General features: G+C 40.3%; 2 protein-coding genes across 5 annotated transcripts in view; one reads left to right on the plus strand and one right to left on the minus strand.

The window, feature by feature from the left end:
• Positions 1 to 158: 158 nt before the first annotated feature.
• slc48a1a (solute carrier family 48 member 1a) lies at positions 159 to 4520 on the minus strand. Its single transcript, XM_029722804.1, has 3 exons — positions 4019 to 4520; positions 1541 to 1708; positions 159 to 1391 (listed from the first exon to the last, which is right to left on the minus strand). The coding sequence occupies exons 1-3, from the start codon at positions 4146 to 4148 to the stop codon at positions 1255 to 1257; spliced, it is 435 nt and encodes a 144-aa protein (XP_029578664.1). The 5' UTR covers positions 4149 to 4520; the 3' UTR covers positions 159 to 1254.
• A 9904-nt stretch (positions 4521 to 14424) lies between these two features.
• The window catches only part of rapgef3 (Rap guanine nucleotide exchange factor (GEF) 3), a 40844-nt gene continuing 29550 nt past the window's right edge, over positions 14425 to 25718 (plus strand). Inside the window, exons 1-3 of one of the 4 annotated variants that reach the window (XM_029722810.1) lie at positions 14512 to 14523; positions 19585 to 19670; positions 25212 to 25417. In XM_029722810.1, the coding sequence (XP_029578670.1) occupies positions 25394 to 25417 (24 nt within the window). In that variant the 5' untranslated portion in view covers positions 14512 to 14523; positions 19585 to 19670; positions 25212 to 25393. Of the gene's footprint in view, positions 14524 to 17029; positions 17447 to 19584; positions 19671 to 25211; positions 25418 to 25718 lie in introns of those variants that run through there. The other 3 variants (XM_029722806.1, XM_029722808.1, XM_029722805.1) reach the window with 3 other exon arrangements.

The raw sequence follows: 25718 nt of genomic DNA on the forward strand, positions 1-25718 counted from the left end.
TTTGGTTGGAATAGTTCATGGTAGAAGTGCAATATGATTATGGAAATTATTATGATCTGTCTAAATAATAATATTATACAATCACATCTCAACATTTATTAACAGACAATGTACAACCAAAATACATCTTGTGAATTAAAAAAAACTCTTACCATGCAAAACGAACCAATTGTTTATTTAAAATATTTCTCTCCCTCTCACGAACAGCCTTTCTCATACAAAAACACACCGTTCAAACATTTGCAGACATTTCTATACAAATAGAGAAGGATACCAGGTTAAGAATCAAGACCACTTGTATAAAGGTGGAAATTCTGTTTAAATACATTAGATATTTAATATGATAAAAACAAAGCCAAAAAGTGTGCTGATCAACATTAATATAAGGAAGAAAACTTAGGAAGATAGAAACAGAGAAAAAGAAACCCCATCAAATCAGGAGTTCCATACACCTGTGTATTAGTTTGTGTCATATCTATCCTCATCCTCTGGCATTTTCTCTTTAAAAGCAGACGACAGCATTGGAAGAACAAATCCAATGAAATGAATAACAATTTAAAGTGCATTATTATGCATCACATCAAATATGTGTGTTGTTAACTAAAAGAGCATCCAGACAGAGATAGCAATGACAGGCTAAATAATCCTGCTCTCCCTAGTGGCGGAAAGAGAAAGAGCAGAGAGATCACATAACACAGTGACAACCTTTTTCCATGGGTGTATTTGACACTTACTCATTAGATGTGACATTGGATCAACACATTTCAACCTGAAACTTAAAATACAATTCTTAAAAACAGTGTCCTTTTGGAAAGCTTTGACCCAAATCCTCAGAGACAAACCCCCACAGCCTACATGACCCAGTCTTGATCCCTAAGCCACTCTACAAATAGCCTTGTGCAAATCCTTGCTTAGAAACATAAGCCACTGCTACCTGCCATTACAGATAAGCAGTAGATCCCCATCAGAAGGAGTTTTTTCCAAGTGACTATATGGCTACTCACTCCAACAAAACAAATGAGCTGTTACTGTATGTATAGTAGTGGGGGTTGACAACAATTTAGGGGTTGACAACAATTTAGGGCTTGTCCGGAGTGTGTAACTACGCTGATTAAAAGTTCAAAGAACTCTTATGCAGCCATTCCAGCTTCTCCACACTCTCTTTCGTTGAAACACGTTTTTGACCAACTCTTCTGCAGCTGGCTGGTTCCCCAAACCTCCTACCCAGTGTATGGTGGGTAAAATGGATGGTGATCAGAAGTCACTGAGGATACTGATGTCTGCAAACTCCTGGCGGTACCTGTGAGAGTACAGGGCTAGGAGGAAGGCCCATTTGAGAGTGAGGAAGCTCCAGACACAGGACAGGTACAGGCTCGTCGGGTCAGTGGGAGCTGCAGGACGGGAGAGAATATACAATCTGTCAAATTTTTTCAGAATATCTCGACACTTAATTACTAGATGATATATAGGTTTCTAAATCTGTAATCAATAGTTACATATCAGATAAGAGAATATGAGCCAGAGAGAGAGAAAGACTAACATTGCTTCTGTGTGATGGCGAGGGTGAGGAAAGTAGCGAAGGCCACCACAGCCAGGATGGAGAAGAAACCCGCAACGAAGATGAAGAACTTGAGTCCCTTCAGCCATGTGCGCCAGTAGTCCTGCAGGTACATAATGTGGGTGACAAGGGCCCAGAGCGCCAGCACTCCTGTTGGGTGACAGAAACATGTGGAATACCGTATCATACTCTCCAGAAAGGCTGGCATACTGTGAGACCTCATGACTGAACTAGGACATAGGGACAGCGTGCTTAGTTAGGGAGCATCACAGAAAAAGCCTTTGGTGAAGCAGATGTAAGGGGCCATTGCGCTAATTAAATGTGATGCTAAATCTGATGCAAACAGTCAGCCTATTCAATTCACACTTCTACACATTTATTCCTAAGTTGTGAGTAATAGTCTCAGCTAATCAAGGCATTAGGCTAGATCAGGGATGGGCAACTTTGATGGTTAATGGGGGACACAAAAAATCTGAACTCATCATGAGGGGCCGATCTACAACCCGCATTGCGAGCAAAACATTATAGTGGCCCCCCTCTTACAGCAGATATAAAAATAAAAAAAACATTTTAGAGTTAATTTTGTGCAATTCTACACATTTTGACATGGGGTGTAGGGAAAATGTTGCAGTTTTAAAGAGTTTGCTGCAATACTATATATTTTGCAATGGGGCGGATAAGTACATTAGCTGTTTTACAGCTAATTTCCTGCAATTCTAAACATTTTGAAGAGAAATGTTTGCAGTTTTTATATCTGAGTTAGACTGAAGAACAAAATCAATGGCGGCCCCCCCGGCAGGTAATTTGACCATGATAACAAGTTTAGACAAACTATCAGTGACTTACTTAACAAGAGAGAAACTGCTGATGTACAACCAAATTTAGACACCGCACCTTCTGTATTCTACCATTCTAACTCAAAACAGTAAGTTGAGACACCGACGGAGTTCCTAATAAATAAATCAAATATATTTCTGTTTTTATTGATCCAACGGCCTGTGCCAGCTGCCCATCCCTGGGCTTGATCTTTTAGCCTTTTTTTTGCTACAGTAACAACACAGTATTACACAAAAACATTTCACAGAAACCATGAGAAATATCAAACAGACTGAGTTATTTGCATGCACTGACATAGTAGTGGAGGACATTGACAATGTTATTCAACATTATGGTGAAATGCCCATTTATCTTGGCCTACAAGTCTGTCGTGTGTGTTGAGAACAACATTAGCATGAGCAACAATAGTGGAGTTGGCGGTTCACCTTCAAAATGAAAGCCCCCAATTGAAACATGCGAAGTGATACAAATTGTGGAACCATACCCCAATTGGACAAGATAATACTAAGCAATGTTGGCATGTTGTTATATAAATTCAACAAATGACAATAATTAGTTAAATTGACACAAAACGGTACAAATCACTTGAAATCGTACTGTGGATGTATTTGCATTGGGGGCATACTTATATGCACTGTACAACCGTACTTATCTTTGGTCCATGAAATAGGGGTATCAGCCTACTCAGTGACACCCGCAGACTACAATTCGGAAGAGTTTACACAAATATTAGCAGCGTAGCTCTTATTGTGTAACTTTTGTAATTTGTGGGTTTTACAGAGTAGGCTGATAGCCCATTCCATAGACCCTGGATTCATAAGTAGCCCAATGCAATTCTGAACTCGAATACATCCACTGTGCAATTTCAACAGATACATTTTTTTCAAATTAACAAATTGTCTTTTGTTGAATATCTATAACATTCCAACATTTGTTTAGCATTATCTAATCCAATTGTGTCTCATTCCACTATTTTTATCCATTTGCATCAGTTTCAATGAATGATTTATATATACACTAGATGACTGTGTTGAAGCCACTGTTCCTCCATCTTGGCACTCCCCACATTGTAAAAAAAATATTTTAGAAGATATAGAAATACATTTATAAATGTCTACATTAGTTTCTGCCATGTTTATTTTATTACACCATAATACATACTTTTACATTATACTGTGTGTTAAACATAATAATAAAAAAATGTATAAAAACATTAATACATTTTAGAGATTAATAATGTTACTATCCACACTACTATAACAAAACTACTTAAATACACACAATTTTGTCCTTGAAACAATTGAAATACTGCATTAATTCCTAGAGGCTTATTCCTAATGCCCTTGCTATCATGTATCGTTGGGACTTCCCTACCCCATTGAAGTTGACATTTAAAATGGTTATGTTCGAGTTAGGAGAGGGACGATGATTCGGTTAGCAATATGGCCGACCGGTGGCTTCAAAGCAACAGCAATAGAGGATTTTTTATTTTTTTTTATACATAATTGATTTCAAATGGGGAACTTTTATTTTGGAGGCGAACCGCCGAGTCCACTATTGTTGCTCAAGCTGATATTGTTCACGACACACTGGTATGTCCGTCATTCTACGTTGTTACTGTACCTGACAATCCGCCCATTGCCGCCGTCCATGGTTGTTTGTATGCTATGTTCCAGACCAAAAATGCTGAAAATCCAACCAGCATACCAAAGGTAGCATATCCTATGCTGATGTATGTTCTACTCTTCCCCATTAACACGGATATAACTATAACTCTAGATTGAATTTTTTTGGGGGAAAGCTGCTATATAGACGGTCAATAACAATGCATAAACGTAGCCTGACAAATTTAGACAAACACGGCTCACATAGTATAGTGATTACGCAACAGCAGTCCTGGCTGGCTGGATGTTGTTGTCCTAAAATCACCCGAACTGGCTATACAACAACTGATTTCAACTACATCGACTGAACCATCTCGAATTGATACAAACAAATTGGTTATCGAGCGAACACAACACTCGCTACAATTGTGTAAATTACACACAACCGACAAAACAGTAGCCTACAGTGGCAACAAATTAACAACTTCTCCTACCGGCCCAGGAAGATTCATCTTCTTCGTTAGTGTTCACCGTACTATATCCACAAAGTTATATTGCTGCCACCTAGTGAGCGGGATAAACGTAAAAATAACCCAAAAATACAACAACTATGTGGCTAAAAACATAGTGGTGGAAAAACTACCCAATTGTCATACTTGAGTAAAAGTAATGATACCTTAATAGAAAATGACTCAAGTAAAAGTAAAAATCACCAGGGAAAATATACTTGATGAAAAATTGAAAGTATTTGGTTTAAAATATACTTAAGTATCAAAAGTAAATGTCATTGCTAAAATATGCTTAAGTATCAAAAGTAAAAGGAAATTCTATAAATCATTTAAAATTCCTCATATTAAGCAAACCAGACAGCACAATTTTCTTGCTTTCAATTTTCGCCTAAAATGACATACCCAAATCTAACTGCCTGTAGCTCAGGACTTGAAGCAAGGTTAAGCATAGTCTTGATACCATTTAAAAGAAACACTTTGAAGTTTGTGGAAATGTGAAATGAACGTAGGAGAATATAACACATTAGATCTGGTAAAAGATGATACAAACAAAAAAACATGAATTTTCTATTTTTATTTTTTTCATCATCTTTGAAATGCAAGAGAAAGGCCATCGTATAATATTGCAGTTTAGGCGTAAATTCGATTTTGGCCTCAGCAGTGTGTGCAAAATTTTAGATTGATCCAGTGAAGCATGGCAATACTGGACAATATTTTGTGTCAAGTCTGCCCAAATGTGCCGAATTGGTCAATTGCTACTGTTTTAAGTACATAACTATAGAGAAGACACAAAAATGATATGGTGATACAAAATGTTAGTTTACACACTCCCAGGAATGTCATACATGATAGAACATTAGCTTATACACTAACTTTCACAGATCTAGATGGCCGGGCGGGGTGGGTGAGGAGCCAGAGACAGCCCTGGGGTCAAACTGTAGACCCAGTTCCTACATTTGAATATAAAAATGGATTTTATCAGACAAAACTATGCTACATTTTATCTCTTGGACCCTCAGGATGACAAATCAGAGCAAGATTACTGAATGTAAGTACATTATTTACCTTCAGAGGTGAATGTATCAAACCAGTTTTTTGTTGTTGTGCTCTCTCCTCAAACAATAGCATGATATTTTTCCACTGTAATAGCTACTGTAAATTGGACAGTGCAGTTAGATTAACAATAATTTAAGCTTTCTGTCCATGTAAGACATGTCTATGTCCTAGAAAGTTTGCTGTTACTTACAACTGTCATGCTAATCACATTAGCACACTTTAGCTCAACGGTCCTGGTATAGGGACACCGATCCCGTAGAGGTTAAAACATATATATAGAGAGAGAGCCAGGGGCACATTCTAACACTCAGACATCATCTACAAACAAAGCATTTGTGTTTGTGTATCTGCCAGATCAGAGGCAGTAGGGGTGACCACATGTTTTCTTGGTAAGTGAGTGAATTGGACCATTTTCCTGTCCTGCTAAGCATTTAAAATGTAATGAGTACTTTTGGGTATCAGGGAAAATGTATGGGAGTAAAAAGTGCATATTTACTTTAGGAATGTAGTGGAGTAAAAGTAAAAGTTGTCAAAAATATAAATAGTAAAGTACAGATACCCCAAAAAAATACTTAAGTAGTACTTCAAAGTATTTTTTATTTTGTTACTTTACAACACTGATCACCGTAAATCAATCATCAACATGCAGAAAAAAATTGATGGTATTATGGCAGTCCACAAACATTCATTGGAGATGCATGTCGGCACCTACTGTACGGGTGGTAAACTATAGAAACAAATAACCATTGGAGGATGACATCATACAAAAATAGAAACATTAAAAAACCCGTCTCACTCCCACTCTACAATTGCAGCATCTAACCTCCACTAGCATTTGATCCTCTTCCCGTCTGCATACACTTGACACAGGACCAAATATTTTGCATTGATTGCACTTAAGGGGTTTGTGCACGAAGGCTCTTACTGGGTATCTCACATAGCCCAACTTGACATGAAAAGGGAGAGACCCCTTCATCAAAGAACAATAGTATGGATTAAGTGAATGTCTTCACTCCATCTACCATACAGGTCAGTCGACGTGCTCCAACCACTCTACATAAGTCCCTATGTCCTCAGGTACTACCTCTGCACACACTTTATGCTCCACCCCAGTGGTAACCCCCTTGATAGGTGCACAGCTTTGAAGATCCTACATTAAGATTCCACAAATATATCTTCTTAAGGCACTTCTGCTCTTCGGACACACTAAAAACCTAAATAAGCACACTTCTTGTGCCTTCCATTGACCTAACTTCACCCAACGCTTCCATTACATTTATCGACACTTCAAACGGATATCCCAGGTTACATTGGTCCAAAACCCTCATTCCAACTAAAAATGAGTCTAGGGCTTTCCACCACAGCTTTAACTTCTCTTGTTTCCTTTCTTTTTCGCCACTGTAAACCACTCCTTCTCACTCTCTGCGCTTTCATCTTCACCCGACTCGCCAGCAGTTTCAAACAAAACATCAGTTACTGCCGTCTTCCCACCGCCTGACTCCTTCCGGACCCTGGCCCAGGAATGATCAAGATTGTGTGTTATGTTCTAGAGCCAATGCTTTGGTGTCTTTCCGTCTTCAGCCAAGAGTCAAATAGGCTTTCTGAAACAGGCTGTCTTGTATGCATGGATATTGAAAAACATCCATGTCAAAACTTTTTTTTTGTCTCTCAAATACAAGCGAAGGAAATAAACAGATACATTTGAGAAGTGAACTATTTAGCAAACTATATTGGAAGATCTTTGCTTTGAACAAAACTCCACATGGCAGACCCAAACAGAGCCTCCTGTGGCCTAGAGATAGGCTATATGCAGGCCTATAATAAATAAAAAAACACAAGGATATTGTACTTGCTAGTGAAGCAGTATGATATTGTATGTAGTTACAGTATAATTGTAGCTTTCATTATGCTGGATGACTCAGATGAGTGCTGCTGTAGCTTCTTGGGGGAAGGCAGGAGCCGGACAGGTAGGCTAGTACAAGAAGATCAGGATGCGGGAACGAGAGTAGCCTGAAAGCTTAAACTTTGAATAACTTATAAATGATGGTTAAATAATCAAAACTAGGACGTAACCAAACTATGTAACTAGGATTATTTAATAATGAATCTAGTAGCAAATTTAAAATCAAGTCACGAACAGCGAACAAACAAACAGTCGTCTCTCTACCAGAAATCACATCACTGATGTAAGTTCTACAGGTAGGGTTGCCCCTTTTGAATCGGAGTGTGTAAGTCTCCTTCCTCACTCGTGTCTAACATATAGGGTCAAACAGTCCATTTACAAGTCAGAATGTTGAATAAACGTAATTTGAACTTACTCTTCCTGTTGCCCGCTCATTTCGTCATTATGTGGGTTGAAACTTTAGACCATATATCCGCAGGAAAGTGTTTATTAACCCAACTTTCAGAGCGCTGGTCTGTATATGGTTCTGGGTCTTTGCACCATTTAGGTGTCTTTTGAGAAGTATAACTCGGTGATATATATACACTACCGTTCAAAAGTTTGGGGTCACTTAGAAATTCCCTTGCTTTTGAAAGAAAAGCACATTTTTTTGTCCATTAAAATAACATCAAATTAATCAGAAATACAGTGTAGACATTGTTAATGTTGTAAATGACTATTGTAGCTGGAAACGGCTGATTTTTATGGAATATCTACATAGGCGTACAGAGGCCCATTATCAGCAACCATCACTCCTGTGTTCCAATGGCACGTTGTGTTAGCTAATCCAAGTTTATAATTTTAAAAGGCTAATTGGTCATTAGAAAACCCTTTTTAATTATGTTAGCACAGCTGAAAACTGTTGTCCTGATTTAAAGAAGCAATAAAACTGGCCTTCTTTAGACTAGTTGAGTATCTGGAGCATGAGCATTTGTGGGTTCGATTACAGGCTCAAAATGGCCAGAAACAAAGAACTTTCTTCTGAAACTCGTCAGTCTATTCTTGAAACTGATGCCTCACAAGTCCTCAACTGGCAGCTTCATTAAATAGTACCCGCAAAACACCAGTCTCAACGTCAACAGTGAAGAGGCGACTACGGGATGCTGGCCTTCTAGGCAGAGTTCCTCTGTCCAGTGTCTGTGTTATTTTGCCAATCTTTGTCCTTTTCTTTTTATTGGCAGTCTGAGATATGGCTTTTTCTTTGCAACTCTGCCTAGAAGGCCAGCATAAACTTGGATTAGCTATCACAATGTGCCATTGGAGCACAGGAGTGATAGTTGCTGATAATGAGCCTCTGTACGCCTATGTAGATATTCCATACAAAATCAGCCGCATCCAGCTACAATAGTCATTTACAACATTAACAATGTCTACACTGTATTTCTGATCAATTTGATGTTATTTTAATGGACAAAAAAATCATTTTTCTTTCAAAAACAAGGACATTTCTAAGTGGCCCCAAACTTTTGAACCGTAGTTTATATATTTTTTATTTCACCTAACTTTAATATTCTGTCATAAAGAGCACAGCTTCAACTTAATGAAAAACATGTTTTCCCGTCTCAAGAGGTTAAATTAAAAAAGGAATATATTAAGTGCCAAATAAAGTTGACCGTAAGAGGGTTGACTACTTCATCTTAAATCAGCCATAAATCCCCTTGTGACAGGGGGAATGGAAGCTTGTTGTGTGCAACAGGGAGGGGCAATTGCAAGCAAGCTTCACAAAATAATGAAATTGGTAAAACATTTCTACTGTGCCTGGTTAACAGGGTTGACGTGTTATACCCGACCCACTTAGTTTTCCCCACAAAACACCAGAACATTTCCAAAAAATAGTAAAACCAGTTTACTTGCTTTTACACTATAGTTTGACTATTAGATGTTAACAAAAAGAAGGGACTAGTTTCTCCACATTAAAACGAGACTTCAGTTCACATAAAAGGGTTGACCTTAAAATGAGGGCAGACATACAGTATGTGAATCACTAAATCACATGAAAGAAATAGTAATCTTCAGAAATGACTTAGTCAAAGCAAAAAAAAAAGAAGAAATGTTGCTGTTAAGTGGGTTAAACTCTTCCTAGAAGTCACAGAGGATGCACTTTAGCAAGTCTTTATTTACATAAAACATCTGATTTATTGAATTTTCCATGTGGTATTGAAGATATTGAAGATGCACTATGCAGAAATCATTCCGCCATTACCTGGTTGCTAAAATTCGAATAGGCCGCTAAATTTCAGTTTATGTGACAAAACAAGCAAGTATAGTATAAAATCATTCTACCATCTAAACTGCTGTGAAATATACACTGCTCAAAAAAATAAAGGGAACACTAAAATAACACATCCTAGATCTGAATGAATGAATACATTTTTTCTTTACAGAGTTGAATGTGCTGACAACAAAATCACACAAAAATAATCAATGGAAATCCAATTTATCAACCCATGGATGTCTGGATTTGGAGTCACACTCAAAATTAAAGTGGAAAACCACACTACAGGCTGATCCAACTTTGATTTTAATGTCCTTAAAACAAGTCAAAATGCGGCTCAGTAGTGTGTGTGGTCTCCACGTGCCTGTATGACCTCCGTACAACGCCTGGGCATGCTCCTGATGAGGTGGTGGATGGTCTCCTGAGGGATCTGTGGTGCAACGTGGCATTGGTGGATGGAGCGAGACATGATGTCCCAGATGTGCTCAATTGGATTCAGGTCTGGGGAACGGGCGGGCCAGTCCATAGCATCAATGCCTTCCTCTTGCAGGAACTGCTGACACACTCCAGCCACATGAGGTCTAGCATTGTCTTGCATTAGGAGGAACCCAGGGCCAACCGCACCAGCATATGGTCTCACAAGGGGTCTGAGGATCTCATCTCGGTACCTAATGGCAGTCAGGCTACTCTGGCGAGCACATGGATGGCTGTGCGGCCCCCCAAAGAAATGCCACCCCACACCATGACTGACCCACCGCCAAACCGGTCACGCTGGAGGATGTTGCAGGCAGCAGAACGTTCTCCACGGCGTCTCCAGACTGTCACGTCTGTCACATGTGCTCAGTGTGAACCTGCTTTCATCTGTGAAGAGCACAGGGCGCCAGTGGCGCATTTGCCAATCTTGGTGTTCTCTGGCAAATGCCAAACGTCCTGCACGGTGTTGGGCTGTAAGCACAACCCCCACCTGTGGACGTCGGGCCCTCATACCACCCTCATGGAGTCTGTTTCTGACCGTTTGAGCAGACACATGCACATTTGTGGCCTGCTGGAGGTCATTTTGCAGGGCTCTGGCAGTGCTCCTCCTGCTCCTCCTTGCACAAAGGCGGAGGTAGTGGTCCTGCTGCTGGGTTGTTGCCCTCCTACGGCCTCCTCCACGGTTCCTGATGTACTGGCATGTCTCATGGTAGCGCCTCCATGCTCTGGACACTACGCTGACAGACACAGCAAACCTTTTTGCCACAGCTCGCATTGATGTGCCATCCTGGATGAGCTGCACTACCTGAGCCACTTGTGTGGGTTGTAGACTCCATCTCATGCTACCACTAGAGTGAAATCACCACCAGCATTCAAAAGTGACCAAAACATCAGCCAGGAAGCATAGGAACTGAGAAGTGGTCTGTGGTCACCACCTGCAGAACCACTCCTTTATTGGGGGTGTCTTGCTAATTGCCTATAATTTCCACCTGTTGTCTATTCCATTTGCACAACAGCATGTGAAATGTATTGTCAATCAGTGTTGCTTCCTAAGTGGACAGTTTGATTTCACAGAAGTGTGCTTGACTTGGAGTTACATTGTGTTGTTTAAGTGTTCTCTTAATTTTTTTGAGCAGTATATTTTCCATAACCAAAAATATTGTTTTCAGCTGATTGAAGATGGTGTACAAAACCAAAAGTAAAAGAAGCAGAGCCCCACCTGTTTTAATTAAGGCACATACAAACATGGTCTCTTTTTGTTTTCTTGAGTAAGTAGCTCCAAAATGCAGGTGTTTCAGCCTAGCTCAGTGCTTTCTGTGGTGATGGGGAAAGCTAGCAGAAAATATGGAGTGTTGCGCCGTGATTGGCTCAGTGCTCTGTCACTCATGGGGACACTACATAATCGCAAAGTGTAAGGGGAGACCTCGAACATTCTTGCCCTTTGGCTGCTGACATAGAGTTACATTACATAGTCCTTCTGTAAATAGCACATCCTCATCCTCATCCCCATTTTTTTGCTCCTTTGCACCCCAGTATCTCTACTTGCACATTCATCTTCTGCACATCTATCACTCCAGTGTTTAATTGCTAAATTGTAATTATTTCACCTCTATGGCCTATTTATTGCCTTACCTCCCTTATCTTACCTCATTTGCACACACTGTATATAGACTTTTTTCTCAATTGTGTTATTGACTATATGTTTGTTTATTCCATGTGTAACTCTGTGTTGTTGTTTGTGTCGCACTGCTTTGCTTTATCTTGGCCAGGTCACAGTTGTAAATGAGAACTCAACTAGCCTACCTGGTTAAATAAAGGTGAAATAAAAAATAAAAAAATAAAAATTAGAAGTGCCCATCCAAAAAGGCTCAAGGTCATTGGCCACAGATAAAATGACGTCAAATCACGTTAAATGTACAGTAGCTTTGATTGGACTGATGTCAACATCATACTTTTAACATCTTAGCTAGCAGTCATCATCATCAATCAAGTCGACAATCTACTGGCAAATCCTTTTCAATCCTTGTCATATGAAGATAAATAATGAAGAGAAATTATAGATAAAATGTATCGGTGCTCATCGACCTTTGGACATAAACATTACACAACAAGTTGGTAATTGCAAATTCAACAATGAGTGGTGTGGAAGGAAGTGAGCACAGCACAACAAGGTGCATCCAAAAATGTCTTGTATGCTGCTACATAAATTTTGTAACATGCCAGGGAGATATGTATACTGTAGCTAAGAAAGTAATTAAGTTACTAAGTGTATGTTGTGTAGTAAGCTGTTAGTAGCCCATGTGTTTCACGCTAATAATTGGGTCCCTTTACCCCTCTTAATTTCGCCTACTGTTCTGACTTGGTGGTGCACATGTAGCCTATAGCCTGTTTTAGAGAAATGTAATCACTGAATACTGTAAGAGCTGCTTAAATGCCCCCGTTGTTTATCTTGCGGTTCTGACTTGGTGTACAGGTGTACTGTAAAAACGGCCCATGTTCTGAATTTTGTCGCAGTACATTTCAGAAGTGCTGAATAAATAGTTATATTGACAAAGTCCGTCCTAGCTTGTTCATTAATGTCTTAATCGAAATTACAGATTGCCTCTTATCTGCTCATCGTTACCTTATGCCATAGCTTGTACAATATGTAAACAATATCTGAGCATAACCAAACCACAGATGAGCTATTATACTGTATAAGCGATCACACTTCACAGAACAGATGATGTGCAGTAAGACTCAAGCACTTCTAGCTGATTATGAGGGTCAGCTATTGTTTACATAGTGTGCATCACGTGTAAATGCATCAGGAGATTGAAAATACAAGCCGACAGAACCATATACCTAGCGGCGCTCTAAAAGTTTGGGTAAATAATACTTTCCTGTGGATAATTTTTTTTAAATTTTGACCCACATAAGGACTAACTGCACAGACAACCGGTAGAGTAAGTTCAAATAGAATTGCATTCAACATTTTGGATTGAGAGGAAATTTTCTAATTTTTTGCAGTCCATCGACAACAACGAGACAGCCTATAGGGAGGAGGTCAGAGATCTGGCCGGGTGGTGCCAGCATAACAACCTCTCCCTCAACGTAACCAAGACTTAGGAGATGATTGTGGACTACAGGAAAAGGAGGACCGAGCACGCCCCCATTCTAATCGACGGGGCTGTAGTGGAGCAGGTTGAGAGCTTCAAGTTCCTTGGTGTCCACATCACCAACAAACTAGAATGGTCCGAACACATCAAGACAGTCGTGAAGAGGGCACGACAAAGCCTATTCCCCTTCAGGAAACTAAACCTGAAAGGCTGCTCAGCAAGAAAGAAGCCACTGCTCCAAAACCGCCATAAAAAAGCCAGACTACAGTTTGCAACTGGGGACAAAGATCGTACTTTTTGGAGAAATGCCCTCTGGTCTGATGAAACAAAAATAGAACTGTTTGGCCATAATGACCATCATTATGTTTTGAGGAAAAAGGGGGAGGCTTGCAACCCGAAGAACACCATCCCTACCGTGAAACACGGGGGTGGCAGCATCATGTTGTGGGGGTGCTTTGCTGCAAGAGGGACTGGTGCACTTCACAAAATAGATGGCATCATGAGGAAGTAAAATTTACTATTACAAGTAGGATCGAGACAGACATAGCTTATCTTTCCAGTGTGGTTATCATAGTGTGTACTCAACAGTCTTTCACAGAGGTAAACCACATCCTTGCTTTGCTTTAGCAATGACAGTTAGAATGCTGTAGATGTGTAACATATTTTGGCTCTATTTAGTCCACAGAGACACTGACTCATCGATGTTTCTTGCCCCGACTTCCCTCTATCACTCATCATTATGGCCTCCATTCCAATGCATCATGTCCAGGTGAGTACTACTGTAGTAAAAAAATATATAATAATAATAATAATAATAATATTGTCAAGTACACAGGATAGGTGCAGTGAAATGGGTAGTAGCCTACTTTGGTGGTGTAGCAGAGTAGGGGGCCATTTTAGGACAACTGCAACAGTGTTGTCTACCTCCCCCTCTACCCGCCACTATGCTGACACCCCAAGCCCCTAGAGCACACTAGTCATATCCAATCAGACAGCCACAGGAAGCTCACACACACACACACACACACACACACACACACACACACACACACACACACACACACACACACACACACACACACACACACACACACACACACACACACACACACAAACCCAAACTGTGATGTACCATCAGTTGTCATAAAAGGACAGGAGCGGAGAGTGAAAGACAGCTTTGGGCTCTCAGAACAGAACACGGAGGCTGAAACATGGCAGAGGGGGTATCAGGTAAAAAGATTTTAGTCTGTTATCACACATCTATAGACACCTCATGTTAAAATTACAGAAATATCATGAGCTTTGGGCAAAATAAGTAATCATTTGTACTCATTGTGGTAATAATTGAGTATAAGTTAGTTTGGTACTTTTTTTGAGGGGGTCACAATGTACTCAAAATACACTTAAGTATTATTTCTTTGTACACCCTGATGAAGGCCATGCAGCCGAAACGCGTCGGTTTTTAAAAACATTGTTTCTATTGAACATGCCATACTAATAAAGGCATTTTAATCAATTATATGAAGAGTGCCTAGGTCCTCCTTTCTTTTTGAACACTTAAGGATGAATTTGATATTGATGTACATTTATGTGATACCAAAGCAAGATTAAGATTATCAGGAGCAGATGGCCCCAATATCCCCATGTGCTGCTTCTCAGACACAGGACTTTCGAATGTTATCAGTCGTCTTTTAGAATGTGAAGGTGGACAACAGCAATAAGCATTTCAGTGAGGTATAAAGAGAGACCCAAATGAAAGCGAGACAAAGGGATACCCATGAAACAGGTAGCTATTAAACATTATAAACTGGGTGGTTCGAGCCATGAATGCTGATTGGCTGACAGACGTGGTATATCAGACCGTATACCACGGATATGACAACATTTATTTTTACTGCCCTAATTTTAATATCAATAAGTCACCTCGGGGGTTTGTGATATATGGCCAATATACCACGGCTAAGGGCTGTTCTTAGGCACGATGCATATACCACACCCCCTTGGGCCTTATTGCTTAATTATAAACCGGGCAGATTGGGTCCTGCATGCTGATTGGCTGAAACAGCATTTCAGTCATGCGTATACCAGACAACATACCATGGCTATGACACGAAAATACTTTACTGTTCTATTTATGTTGGTAACCAGTTTATAATAGCAATAGGGCACCTCTGGGTTTGTGGTATATGGCCATACCATGACTATTGGCTGTATCCAGGCACTCCGCTTAGGCTTATTGCATATATGCATAGTCACTTTAACCATATCTATATGTACATACTACCTCAATCAGCCTGACTAACCTGTGTCTGTATGTAGCCTCGCTACTTTTATAGCCTCGCTACTGTATATTGCCTGTCTTTTTACTGTTGTTTTATTTCTTTACTTACCCATTGTTCACCAAATACCTTTTTTGCACTATTGGTTAGAGCCTGTAAGTAAGCATTTCACTGTAAGGTCTACACCTATTGTATTCGGCGCATGTGACAAAAAAAACGTTGATTTGATATTGCTTAATTATAGTCATCTCTCACATTAAATCTGTTTCTAGCACCTTCTCTCCATTTCTTATCACTATCTACTTGTCTTCCTCTATGAGCGTAGGGTCAGGTGAATAAATGCTCTGCCATCCTCTCCCTACTTGCTAACTGGCCAAGGGAGACAATAGGAAGGAAAAGGTGAGAGGTAGGGTGGGAAAAGATAAATAAGCCTAAAACAGCAATACAATCGTACATACTATGTATGGTTCTGTAGGTACATGTTTCAAGGAAAAGGAAGAAGTCCTGTGGTATAAATGTCTGGTGTTTTGCTCCCATGAGGTGCTTGTCCTCAGAAGTGCTATAAGTGTGTGTATGTGTGTGTGCACATTTTTAGAGACCGTTGTAACACTGACACACAACAAAGACAGCATGCTAAGAGCACATTCCAAATGGGCGTAGATGCAGGAAATTCCACTCCCTTTCCCAGAGGAACTGCACACACACACACACACACTTATCAAACTGATGACCTGATGACAAGCTTGTTGTGGGGAAAGAACACCAGACCATGGGACTCTTTCTTTGTCAATTCAATCTGTAAATCAGTGGTGATTAACAGTTTAGATACACAAGGAAACAAATTCAGTATTGCTAAATTGAAATTAACAAATGAACCTGTAATAAATGTGCAAATTGAATAACAAATTAGCAAATAATGTGTCTCCCCTCAAATATTTGTATTTTTTTTTTAAATCACTTACCGGTACTATAAATCCACAACTAGAAATGATTTGAGAACGGTGACTCAGAGCGTAGTGTGAGGGTGTATTCACTAGATGGCAGCATTAAATTCCCAAAATGGAAGAAAGCCCAAATGAGGCAGGGGACATTTTGACAACATCCACAATGACTCAGACTGTGACTGGTGGTGAAGTGGAGGGAAGGGACACACATTAGCCCCAGAGGATGACAATATTTATTAAGGCAGTGCTTGATGATGCTCGCTGGTTACGGTTTGGCCATCTCTTAGGGCCTATACTATACAAGGCCCAGCTAGTGGTCCTGAGCTCAATATTTACTGGCTTTTGTTTCAATGTGTTGCAATCATTTGTTTAAAAGATTGAATTATCGTTATGCCCTCAGTCCTAACACGTTCATGGTTTGAGATCAGTTGTGGGTCATTAAATAGGCGTGATGTATTTTTACCACACCAACCGTGTATCAATACAAGCCTTGTAAGTAGGCCTAAACCAGTCAACCAAACTGTTGAACTACCGAGTTGAAACATAACAAACATTTGCAGCCCTCATGACACTGGACTGTGCACTGTGCAGTCGCTCTGTGAGATGCTATCTGATGGAGTCTAGCAGCTGGCTACAGCACTTGTTATTCCTTATCGAACAAACTGACGTGTTCACATTCCCTGAGGAGGTCATACAAATGAAAACTGGATTCCTTCTTCACTATGAGCATTCTTAAACTGGCATCTTGATGTCCCTGGAAGACAAACACTAGAGCCTCACTCAGCCTTCCTTAGCTTGTTCTGTGTATGTCTCTGCCGTAGACTGTACTTTTAGTTTATTTGTTTTTTATGTTTGGGAATTTTTGGTCTTCTCTAAGCAGGATCGCAGATAGACAAAACATTCTTCACAGTCCTCAGGAAGACATATTTGGTAAGAAATTGTTGTTGCCTGCTTTTCAGGTGGATTGTTTTCGTCAGAACTACAGGGAGAGGTTTCTTAGCCCGCTTTGAAGTGTTGAGACATTTCACGTAGACTACTGGTTTTTAATGGGTGCTATTTTTGGGTCAGACGTTTGTTGTACTAGGCAGCATACTGTGTTTTGTGAACACCCTTAACTTTCTCACCTACAGTCTAGGGAGAGGATGATGAGGAGAGGTGATATCCGCAACGGAAAAATACTTTGACGAGAAACAGCAGGTGTCTGGGTCGAGATAAAGAAGCTGAGACACCCTGAGATATTCAGCCTTTCATATAAACTCTATCTCTTCTCAAGGTCCAGGGTATATCTCCTCAGTGGCTATATAGAATGACACAAGACAGAGTAGTAACTGAGGCAGCTTAGTAACTAGAAAGAGGCGGAGAGCATGGCTGGGATCTAAACAAGCCTTCTAGTGTAACCAGGTCACAGATGAGAATCGTGAAATGACCCCATTACTTTGTGCTACTGTAGGTGGGAGAGAGCAAGTGTGCGTCTGAAATGGCACCCTATTTCCTGCATAGTGCCCTACTTTTGACCAGAGCTCTATGCCGGCCCTAGTCAAAAGTAGTGCACTATAGAGGGAATAGGGTGCCATTTAGGACGGCGACCAAGTCAAGGGTCTGTCCAGCCTGACATTATACTGATTTACACTACCGTTCAAAAGTTTGGGGTCACTTAGAAATGTCCTTGTTTTCCATGAAAACATACATGAAATTAGTTGCAAAATGAATAGGAAATATAGTCAAGATGTTGACAAGGTTATAAATAATGATTTTTAATTGAAATAATAATTGTGTCCCTCAAACTTTGCTTCGTCAAATAATTCTCCATTTGCAGCAATTACAGCCTTGCAGACCTTTGTCATTCTAGTTGTCAATTTGTTGACGTAATCTGAAGAGATTTCACCCCATAGTTCCAGAAGCACCTTCCACAAGTTGGATTGGCTTGATGGGCACTTTTTACGTACCAACAGTCAAGCTGCTCCCACAACAGCTCAATAGGGTTGAGATCCGGTGACTGTGCTGGCCTTTCCTCTGTCCAGTGTCTGTGTTCTTTTTGCGTGTACTATTTAATGAAGCTGCCAGTGTAACAGTATAGCTTCCGTCCCTCTCCTCGCCCCAACCTGGGCTCGAACCAGGGACCCTCTGCGCACATCAACAACTGACACCCACGAAGCATCGTTACCCATCGCGCCACAAAAGCCACGGCCCTTGCAGCGCAAGGGGAACAACTACTTAAGATCGCAGAGCGAGTGACGTCACCGATTGAAACGCTACTAGCGCGCACCACCGCTAACTAACTAGCCATTTCACATCGGTTACACCAGTTGAGGACTTGTGAGGCGTCAGTTTCTCAAACTAGACACTCTAATGTACTTGTCCTCTTGCTCAGTTGTGCACCGGGGCCTCCCACTCTTTCTATTCTGGTTAGATACAGTTTGCGCTGTTCTGTGAAGGGAGTAGTACACAGTGTTGTACGAGATCTTCAGTTTCTTGGCAGTTTCTCGCATGGAATAGCCTTAATTTCTCAGGACAAGAATAGACTGACAAGTTTCAGAAGAAAGGTCTTTGTTTCTGGCCATTTTGAGAAGAAAGAAGGCCAGTTTTATTGCTTCTTTAATCAGGACAACAGTTTTCAGCTGTGCTAACATAATTACAAAACGGTTTTCTAATGATCAATTAGCCTTTTAAAATTATAAACTTGGATTAGCTAACACAACATGCCATTGGAACACAGGAGTGATGGTTGCTGATAATGGGCCTCTGTACACCTATGTAGATATTCCATAAAAAATCAGCCGTTTCCAGTAACAATAGTAATTTGCAACATTAACAATGTCTACACTGTATTTATGATCAATTTGAAGTTACTTAATGGACAATTTTTTTTGCTTTTCTTTCAAAAACAAGGAAATTGACCCCAAACTTTTGAACGGTACTGTACAGCTCCTGAAACTGCCCCCCAGGCCAGGGCATGACAGGACAGGAAAACAGAACCAAACTTATTGTGTTTCCACAGAACATTACTAGAGGAAACTGTATAGGAAAATACATTAAATTGTTTTTCCTCGCTCTTCTCTTTCACCTAGCAACGGCTTCAGCCATGTTCTCCATGGATACCTTCTTCAAATCTATCTTGTTGCCGTCCAGACGGATAACACCAGAGGAGGGGGAAGTAAGTTATCTGTTTATACATCAGGTCACCAAGACAACCACGAATTCTCCTTCTTCATAATACAAACAGGAACATATTTAAAAGAAGGATAGAGTGTTATCTGAATTGTGAGGAAAGAGTTGGAGTGTTGAATTCACTATAGCGTAATTTGCCACTTTTACAATTCAACTTGTTTTGTTTGTTTAAATCAAGCATTAAATGTCCACAAAGAGACTTGACTTGGATACACTGTAATGTTTTACACACACTGTATGATGACATGCATATTTGAATACCATTACGCACTTAATAATTAGGCTACATGTAATTCTGGTTCAACGGGTTGTGTGCTGGGTTTCAAGAAAGGTCTGTGAAACCCACATGATGTAATCACATCAGACTTTGAAATAGTAAATAAGACTTCATAGCAGAGTTGTTCTATGTAGGATGTATAGGGGGAGAATCACTCTTGCTGTCCGTCCTGTAACTATGTCATGCCTCCCCTGTTGTTTTTGTCTGTCCCTGGACTGAGGTGGTTTATCTGTCTGCGTCCACGTGTCTGTAGCCTACTGCATGGTTAGACAGACAGCTGGGGTCATTCTGATAAGTGTCCACACACCCCAATCCTACACACACACGCAGGCAGACAGACACGCAGACATGCAGACACACACGCACACACAGAAAGGGGGAGAGAGAGAGAGTGAGGGGGGAGAGCGAGATTGAGAGAGAGAGAGACTTTGCCAGAGCAAATGTACTCATGTCAAAAATAATCCATAAATCAGTAGGAAACTACCTCTATACACACAAAAAAAATGGTTTCCTCAAGGGTTCTTTGGGAAGGTGATAGATACTGACCCAAATAACCCTTTGAGCCCTTCAATGGATATTTGCAGTTAAAAAAATGGTTATTTCCTCTTTTAGCGATAATTCAAATGTAGGGGCGGTGGGTCGTTCTAATATTTTGGGACGTGGTTTTCTCACAGCTCTTTTTAATCTAATCTGTTGTGTAATGCTATTAGACGTTACATATGACTATGGTCAGTGAAGGTGTCTTGTAAGAATGGTTAATTAAGTCAGTAGTTCTCAATTCTCTCCTCAGGAATCCCCAGACGTACCAAATCTAGCATTCCTGATAAAACTTGTTCATAAAAACAATAATAAAACCAATGGAATTATAACAATTTAATATGGCTATTAAACCAAAGTAAGAAACACTGTATGGTTCTAAAAAGAACCTCTGTAGAACCATTCATTTTTTTCCTATAATATAGCTCCGAAAAGGGTTCACTGTAAGACATTTCTGTAATTTCAACAGTGAAACACGGTAGAATGCACAGTAAAATACCATCATTGTGTTTTACATAATTAATTATGGTGCATTGTGGGAAGATGTTGTGGGCGAGGAAAGAGTTTTGGGCTCATTAACATATTTTAAGGTGTGCCTTGTAAGAGGCTATATTTGTTGCACCAGTGAGAGGAAATGCTTTACCCTCACAGAATAGAAACTCAGCAACAACGAAAAATCATCCCTTTTTCAGGACCCTGTCTTTCAAAGATAATTCGAAAAATCCAAATAACTTCACAGCTCTTCATTGTAAAGGGTTTAAACACAGTTTCCCATGCTTGTTCAATGAACCTTAATAACTTCTTACATCTAGGCGTTCCGCTAGCGGAACCCCATTCCGCCAGCGGAACCCCTAGCCAACAGCCAATGGGATCGCATGGCGCGAAATACAAAAACAACTAAAATACCACAATTCAATTTTCTCAAACATACGACTATTTTACACCATTTTAAAGATACACTTCTCCTGAATCCAAACACGTTGTCCGATTTCAAAAAGGCTTTACAGCGAAAGCAAAACATTAGATTATGTTAGGATACCACCACAGCAAAAAAACAACAACACAGCCATTTTCCTAGCAAGGACAGCCATTTTCCAAGCAAGGGTAGCCGTCCAAAAGCACAAAACCAGCTAAAATTATGCACTAACCTTTGACAATCTTCATCAGATGACACTCCTAGGACATTATGTTAGACAATACATGCATTTTTTGTTCCATCAAGTTCATATTTATATAAAAAAAAAAAATTTTACATTGGCGCGTGACGTTAAGAAAATGTATTCACCCCAAAATTTCCAGTGAATGTGCACCATAATTTACAGAAATACTCATCATAAACGTTGACAAAATATATAACAATAAATTCAAGAAGTATAGATGAACTATTCCTTTATGCAACCGCTTTGTCAGATTTCAAAATAACTTTACGGAGAAAGCACATTGTTCCATATTCTGAGTACTGAGCCCCAAGCTATTCAGTTAGCCGTCCAGCCACAGCATCCACAAAACGCTGAAATATGTTAAAAATATTATCTTACCTTTGCTGATCTTCGGCTGAATGCACTCGGAAGGTCTCCCACTTCCACAAGAAATGTTCATTTGTTCGATAAAGTCCATAATTTATGTTGAAATAAATCCGTTTTGATGGCGCATCCAGATCACCTTTCCAAAATGCATCTATCCACCATCGACAAAGTTATAAAGTTCCCCAGCGTTTGTAGAAACATGTCAAACCATGTTCACAATCAATCTTTAGGGTGTTTTTAACGTAGAATTTCGATAATATTCCAACCGGACAATAGCAGATTCATTACAGAATAAAAATAAAAATGGCTAGCCCTACGTGAGCGCGCACGAGGTAAGTCAATGACCCTAGCCCGACCACTTACTGTTTCGGGTATTATTCAATCAAATTGCATTGTAGAAGCCTCAAACAAGGTCTGTTGACATCTAGTGGAAGCCTTAGGAAGTGCAATATGACATCAGACACTGTAGTTTAGATAGAACATCATTTGAAATCGCTACAACCATTTGAGGTCAAACTTCCTGGTTGGATTTTTCTCAGGTTTATGCCTGCCATATGAGTTCTGTTATACTCACAGACATAAGTCAAACAGTTTTAGAAACTTCAGAGTGGTTTCTATCCAAATCTACTAATAATATGCATATCCTACCTTCTGAGTCTGAGTAGGAGGCAGTTTAATTTGGGTACGTTTTTCATCCGGCCATGAAAATACTGCCCCCTATAGTGAAGAGGATAAACAATTAATGAACATGCACCTGTGGAACGGTCGTTAAGACACTAACAGCTTACAGACGGTTGGCGATTAAGGTCACAGTTATGAAAACTTAGGACACTAAAGAGGCCTTTCTACTGACTCTGAAAAACACCAAAAGAAAGATGCCCAGGGTCCCTGCTCATCTGCGTGAACGTGCCTTAGGCATGCTGCAATGAGGCATGAGGACTGCAGATGTGGCCAGGGCAATAAATTCCAATGTCCGTATTGTGAGATGCCTAAGATAGCGCTACAGGGAGACAGGACGGACAGCTGATCATCCACGCAGGGGCAGACCACGTGTAACAACACCTGCACAGGATCGGTAAATTCGAACATCACACCTATGGGACAGGTATAGGATGGCAACAACTGCCCAAGTTACACCAGGAATGCACAATCTCTCCATCAGTGCTCAGACTGTCCGCAGTAGGCTGAGAGAGGCTGGACTGAGGGCTTGTAGGCCTCAGGTCCTCACCAGACATCACAGGCAACAACGTCGCCTATGGGCACAAACCCACCGTCGCTGGACCAGACAGGACTGGCAAAAAGTGCTCTTCACTGACGAGTCACGGTTTTGTCTCACCAGGGGTGATGGTTGGATACGCATTTATCGTGGAAGGAATGAGCGTTACACCGAGGCCTGTACTCTGGAGCGGGATCGAGCGGGATTTGGAGGTGGAGGGTCAGTCATGGTCTGGGGCGCTGTGTCACAGCATCATCAGACTGAGCTTGTTGTCATTGCAGGCAATCTCAATGCTGTGGGTTACAGGGAAGACATCCTCCTCCCTCATGTGGTACCCTTCCTGCAGGCTCATTCTGACATGACCTTCCAGCATGACAATGCTCGTTCTGTGCATGATTTCCTGCAAGACAGGAATGTCAGTGTTCTGCCATGGCCAGCGAAGAGCCCGGATCTCAATCCCATTGAGCACGTCTGGGACTTGTTGGATCGGAGGGTGAGGGCTAGGGCCATTCCCCACAGAAATGTCAGGGAACTTGGAGGGGCCTTGGTGGGAGAGTGAGGTAACATCTCACAGCAAGAACTGGCAAATCTGGTGCAGTCCATGAGGAAGAGATGCACTGCAGTACTTAATGCAGCTGGTGGCCACACCAGATACTGACTATTACTTTTGATTTTGACCCCCCCCCCCCCGTTCAGGGAAACATTATTCAATTTCTGTTAGTCACATGTCTGTGGAACTTGTTCAGTTCATTTCTCAGTTGTTGAATCTTGTTATATATTTGCACATGTTAAGTTTGCTGAAAATAAACGCAGTTGACAGTGAGAGGACGTTTATTTTTTTGCTGAGTTTAGTAATATACTGTATTTTAGGAATTCTATAAACCTTATTCTGAAAATCTACAGTAATTTGCAGGCCAATTGCTGTCAGTAATTTACTGTAATTCAGAATACAGTTCCATCCTGCATTTTTGTAGTGCCAAAAACCTTTGCAAATCTAGTGGGTATGTGGTATTGTTTCTGATTAACATATTTTGAGGTATGTCTTGTAAGAGGCTATATTTGTTTCACCCGCTGGATGAATTTAACTGACATGTGGTAGTGGCTCCCAAACAATTGAATGTCTTTTGAGGACAGATCAGAGTGACAGGAAGGTTTAAACCGGTGTTGAGTGGCTAGCCATATCCTTTTGAACTGTTTTTGCCCTGTTGTCACTGTCACTTTAGAAGCCTAAATTGCAAGTGATATAAAACACCAAAAAGCAGTTGGTATTCTGTAATATAGAATTACTTATTCATTATTAGCAACTGCGTAAAGGTTTTTCAATACAATTCAACAATAAAGTGCTGTTTTGCTGTATATTTAATGCAGCATACTGTAAATTATGGTGCATTGTGGAAAAATATTCTGGGAGAGGAAAAATTTCAGGTGTGCCTTGTACTATATTTGTTGCACTGTTAGTGAGAGCCCTGTACCAATTTAAGTGATATGTGGTTCTCAAACAATTAAATGTCTATAGGGGACAAATGAGAGTGAAAGAGGGTCCTAAACCATTAATGGTTGACTATTTAATCATGTCCATTTGATCAGTTTTGCCCTGCAATCACAACCAGTTTTGAAGCCTTTGTTAAGGCCCCTGGAAGGGAAAGTGATACAAAACACCTAGTATTCATTAATATTCTGTAATATACAAATGCCTAGCAGCCAACCTGCATGCTCCAATCCCTTGTAGTTACAGTCAAATACTATAAAAAATTACTTTCTTACATTTTATTAGTCAATACTTTAATGTTATAGTGATTTAGAGGAAGCAGATATCAAGGTACGGTGAATATCTCAGTAAGGTATTGTTACTATCAGAGCTAGTCAGAGCTATATCATAAGATACCTTGTTGTAATTACAATTATTTTGAAGACCAGTGTATCCTCAGGAGGCTGAAGAAATTGTCCCCTAAGACCCTCAAACTTTTACAGATGGACAATTGAGAGCATCCTGTTGGGTTGTATCACCGCCTGGTACGGAAACTGCACCGTCCGCAACCACAGGGCTCTCCAGAGGGTGGTACGGTCTGCCCAACGCATCACCGGGGGGCATACTGCATAACCTCCAGGAAAACTACAGCATCCGATATCACAGGAAGGCCAAAAATGTGAAAATGAAAACTTGCAAAGAGCATTGGGTAATATGTCACTGGGTACTTACAGTAATATGCTGTAATTGTAATTTGTACTGTAAATTAGATTACAGTAACTGACTTGGTACTGTAAATTAGATTTCGGTAACATTTGTTGTACCGTAAAATGGATTACAGTAGCTGTACTGTAAATGAAATTGCATACATACATTTTACAGGAGATGTTTTATTGTTGTAACCATAGCGGAACCCTTTTTTGTATTATATAGAACCTTAGGATAGGGTTATTTTTAGCACCATAGAGGTTCCATTTAGAACCTTATGAGCATGACTCTTTATAGAACCT

This window comes from Salmo trutta, chromosome 30, assembly GCF_901001165.1.
Source record: "Salmo trutta chromosome 30, fSalTru1.1, whole genome shotgun sequence".
NCBI lineage: Eukaryota > Metazoa > Chordata > Actinopteri > Salmoniformes > Salmonidae > Salmo > Salmo trutta.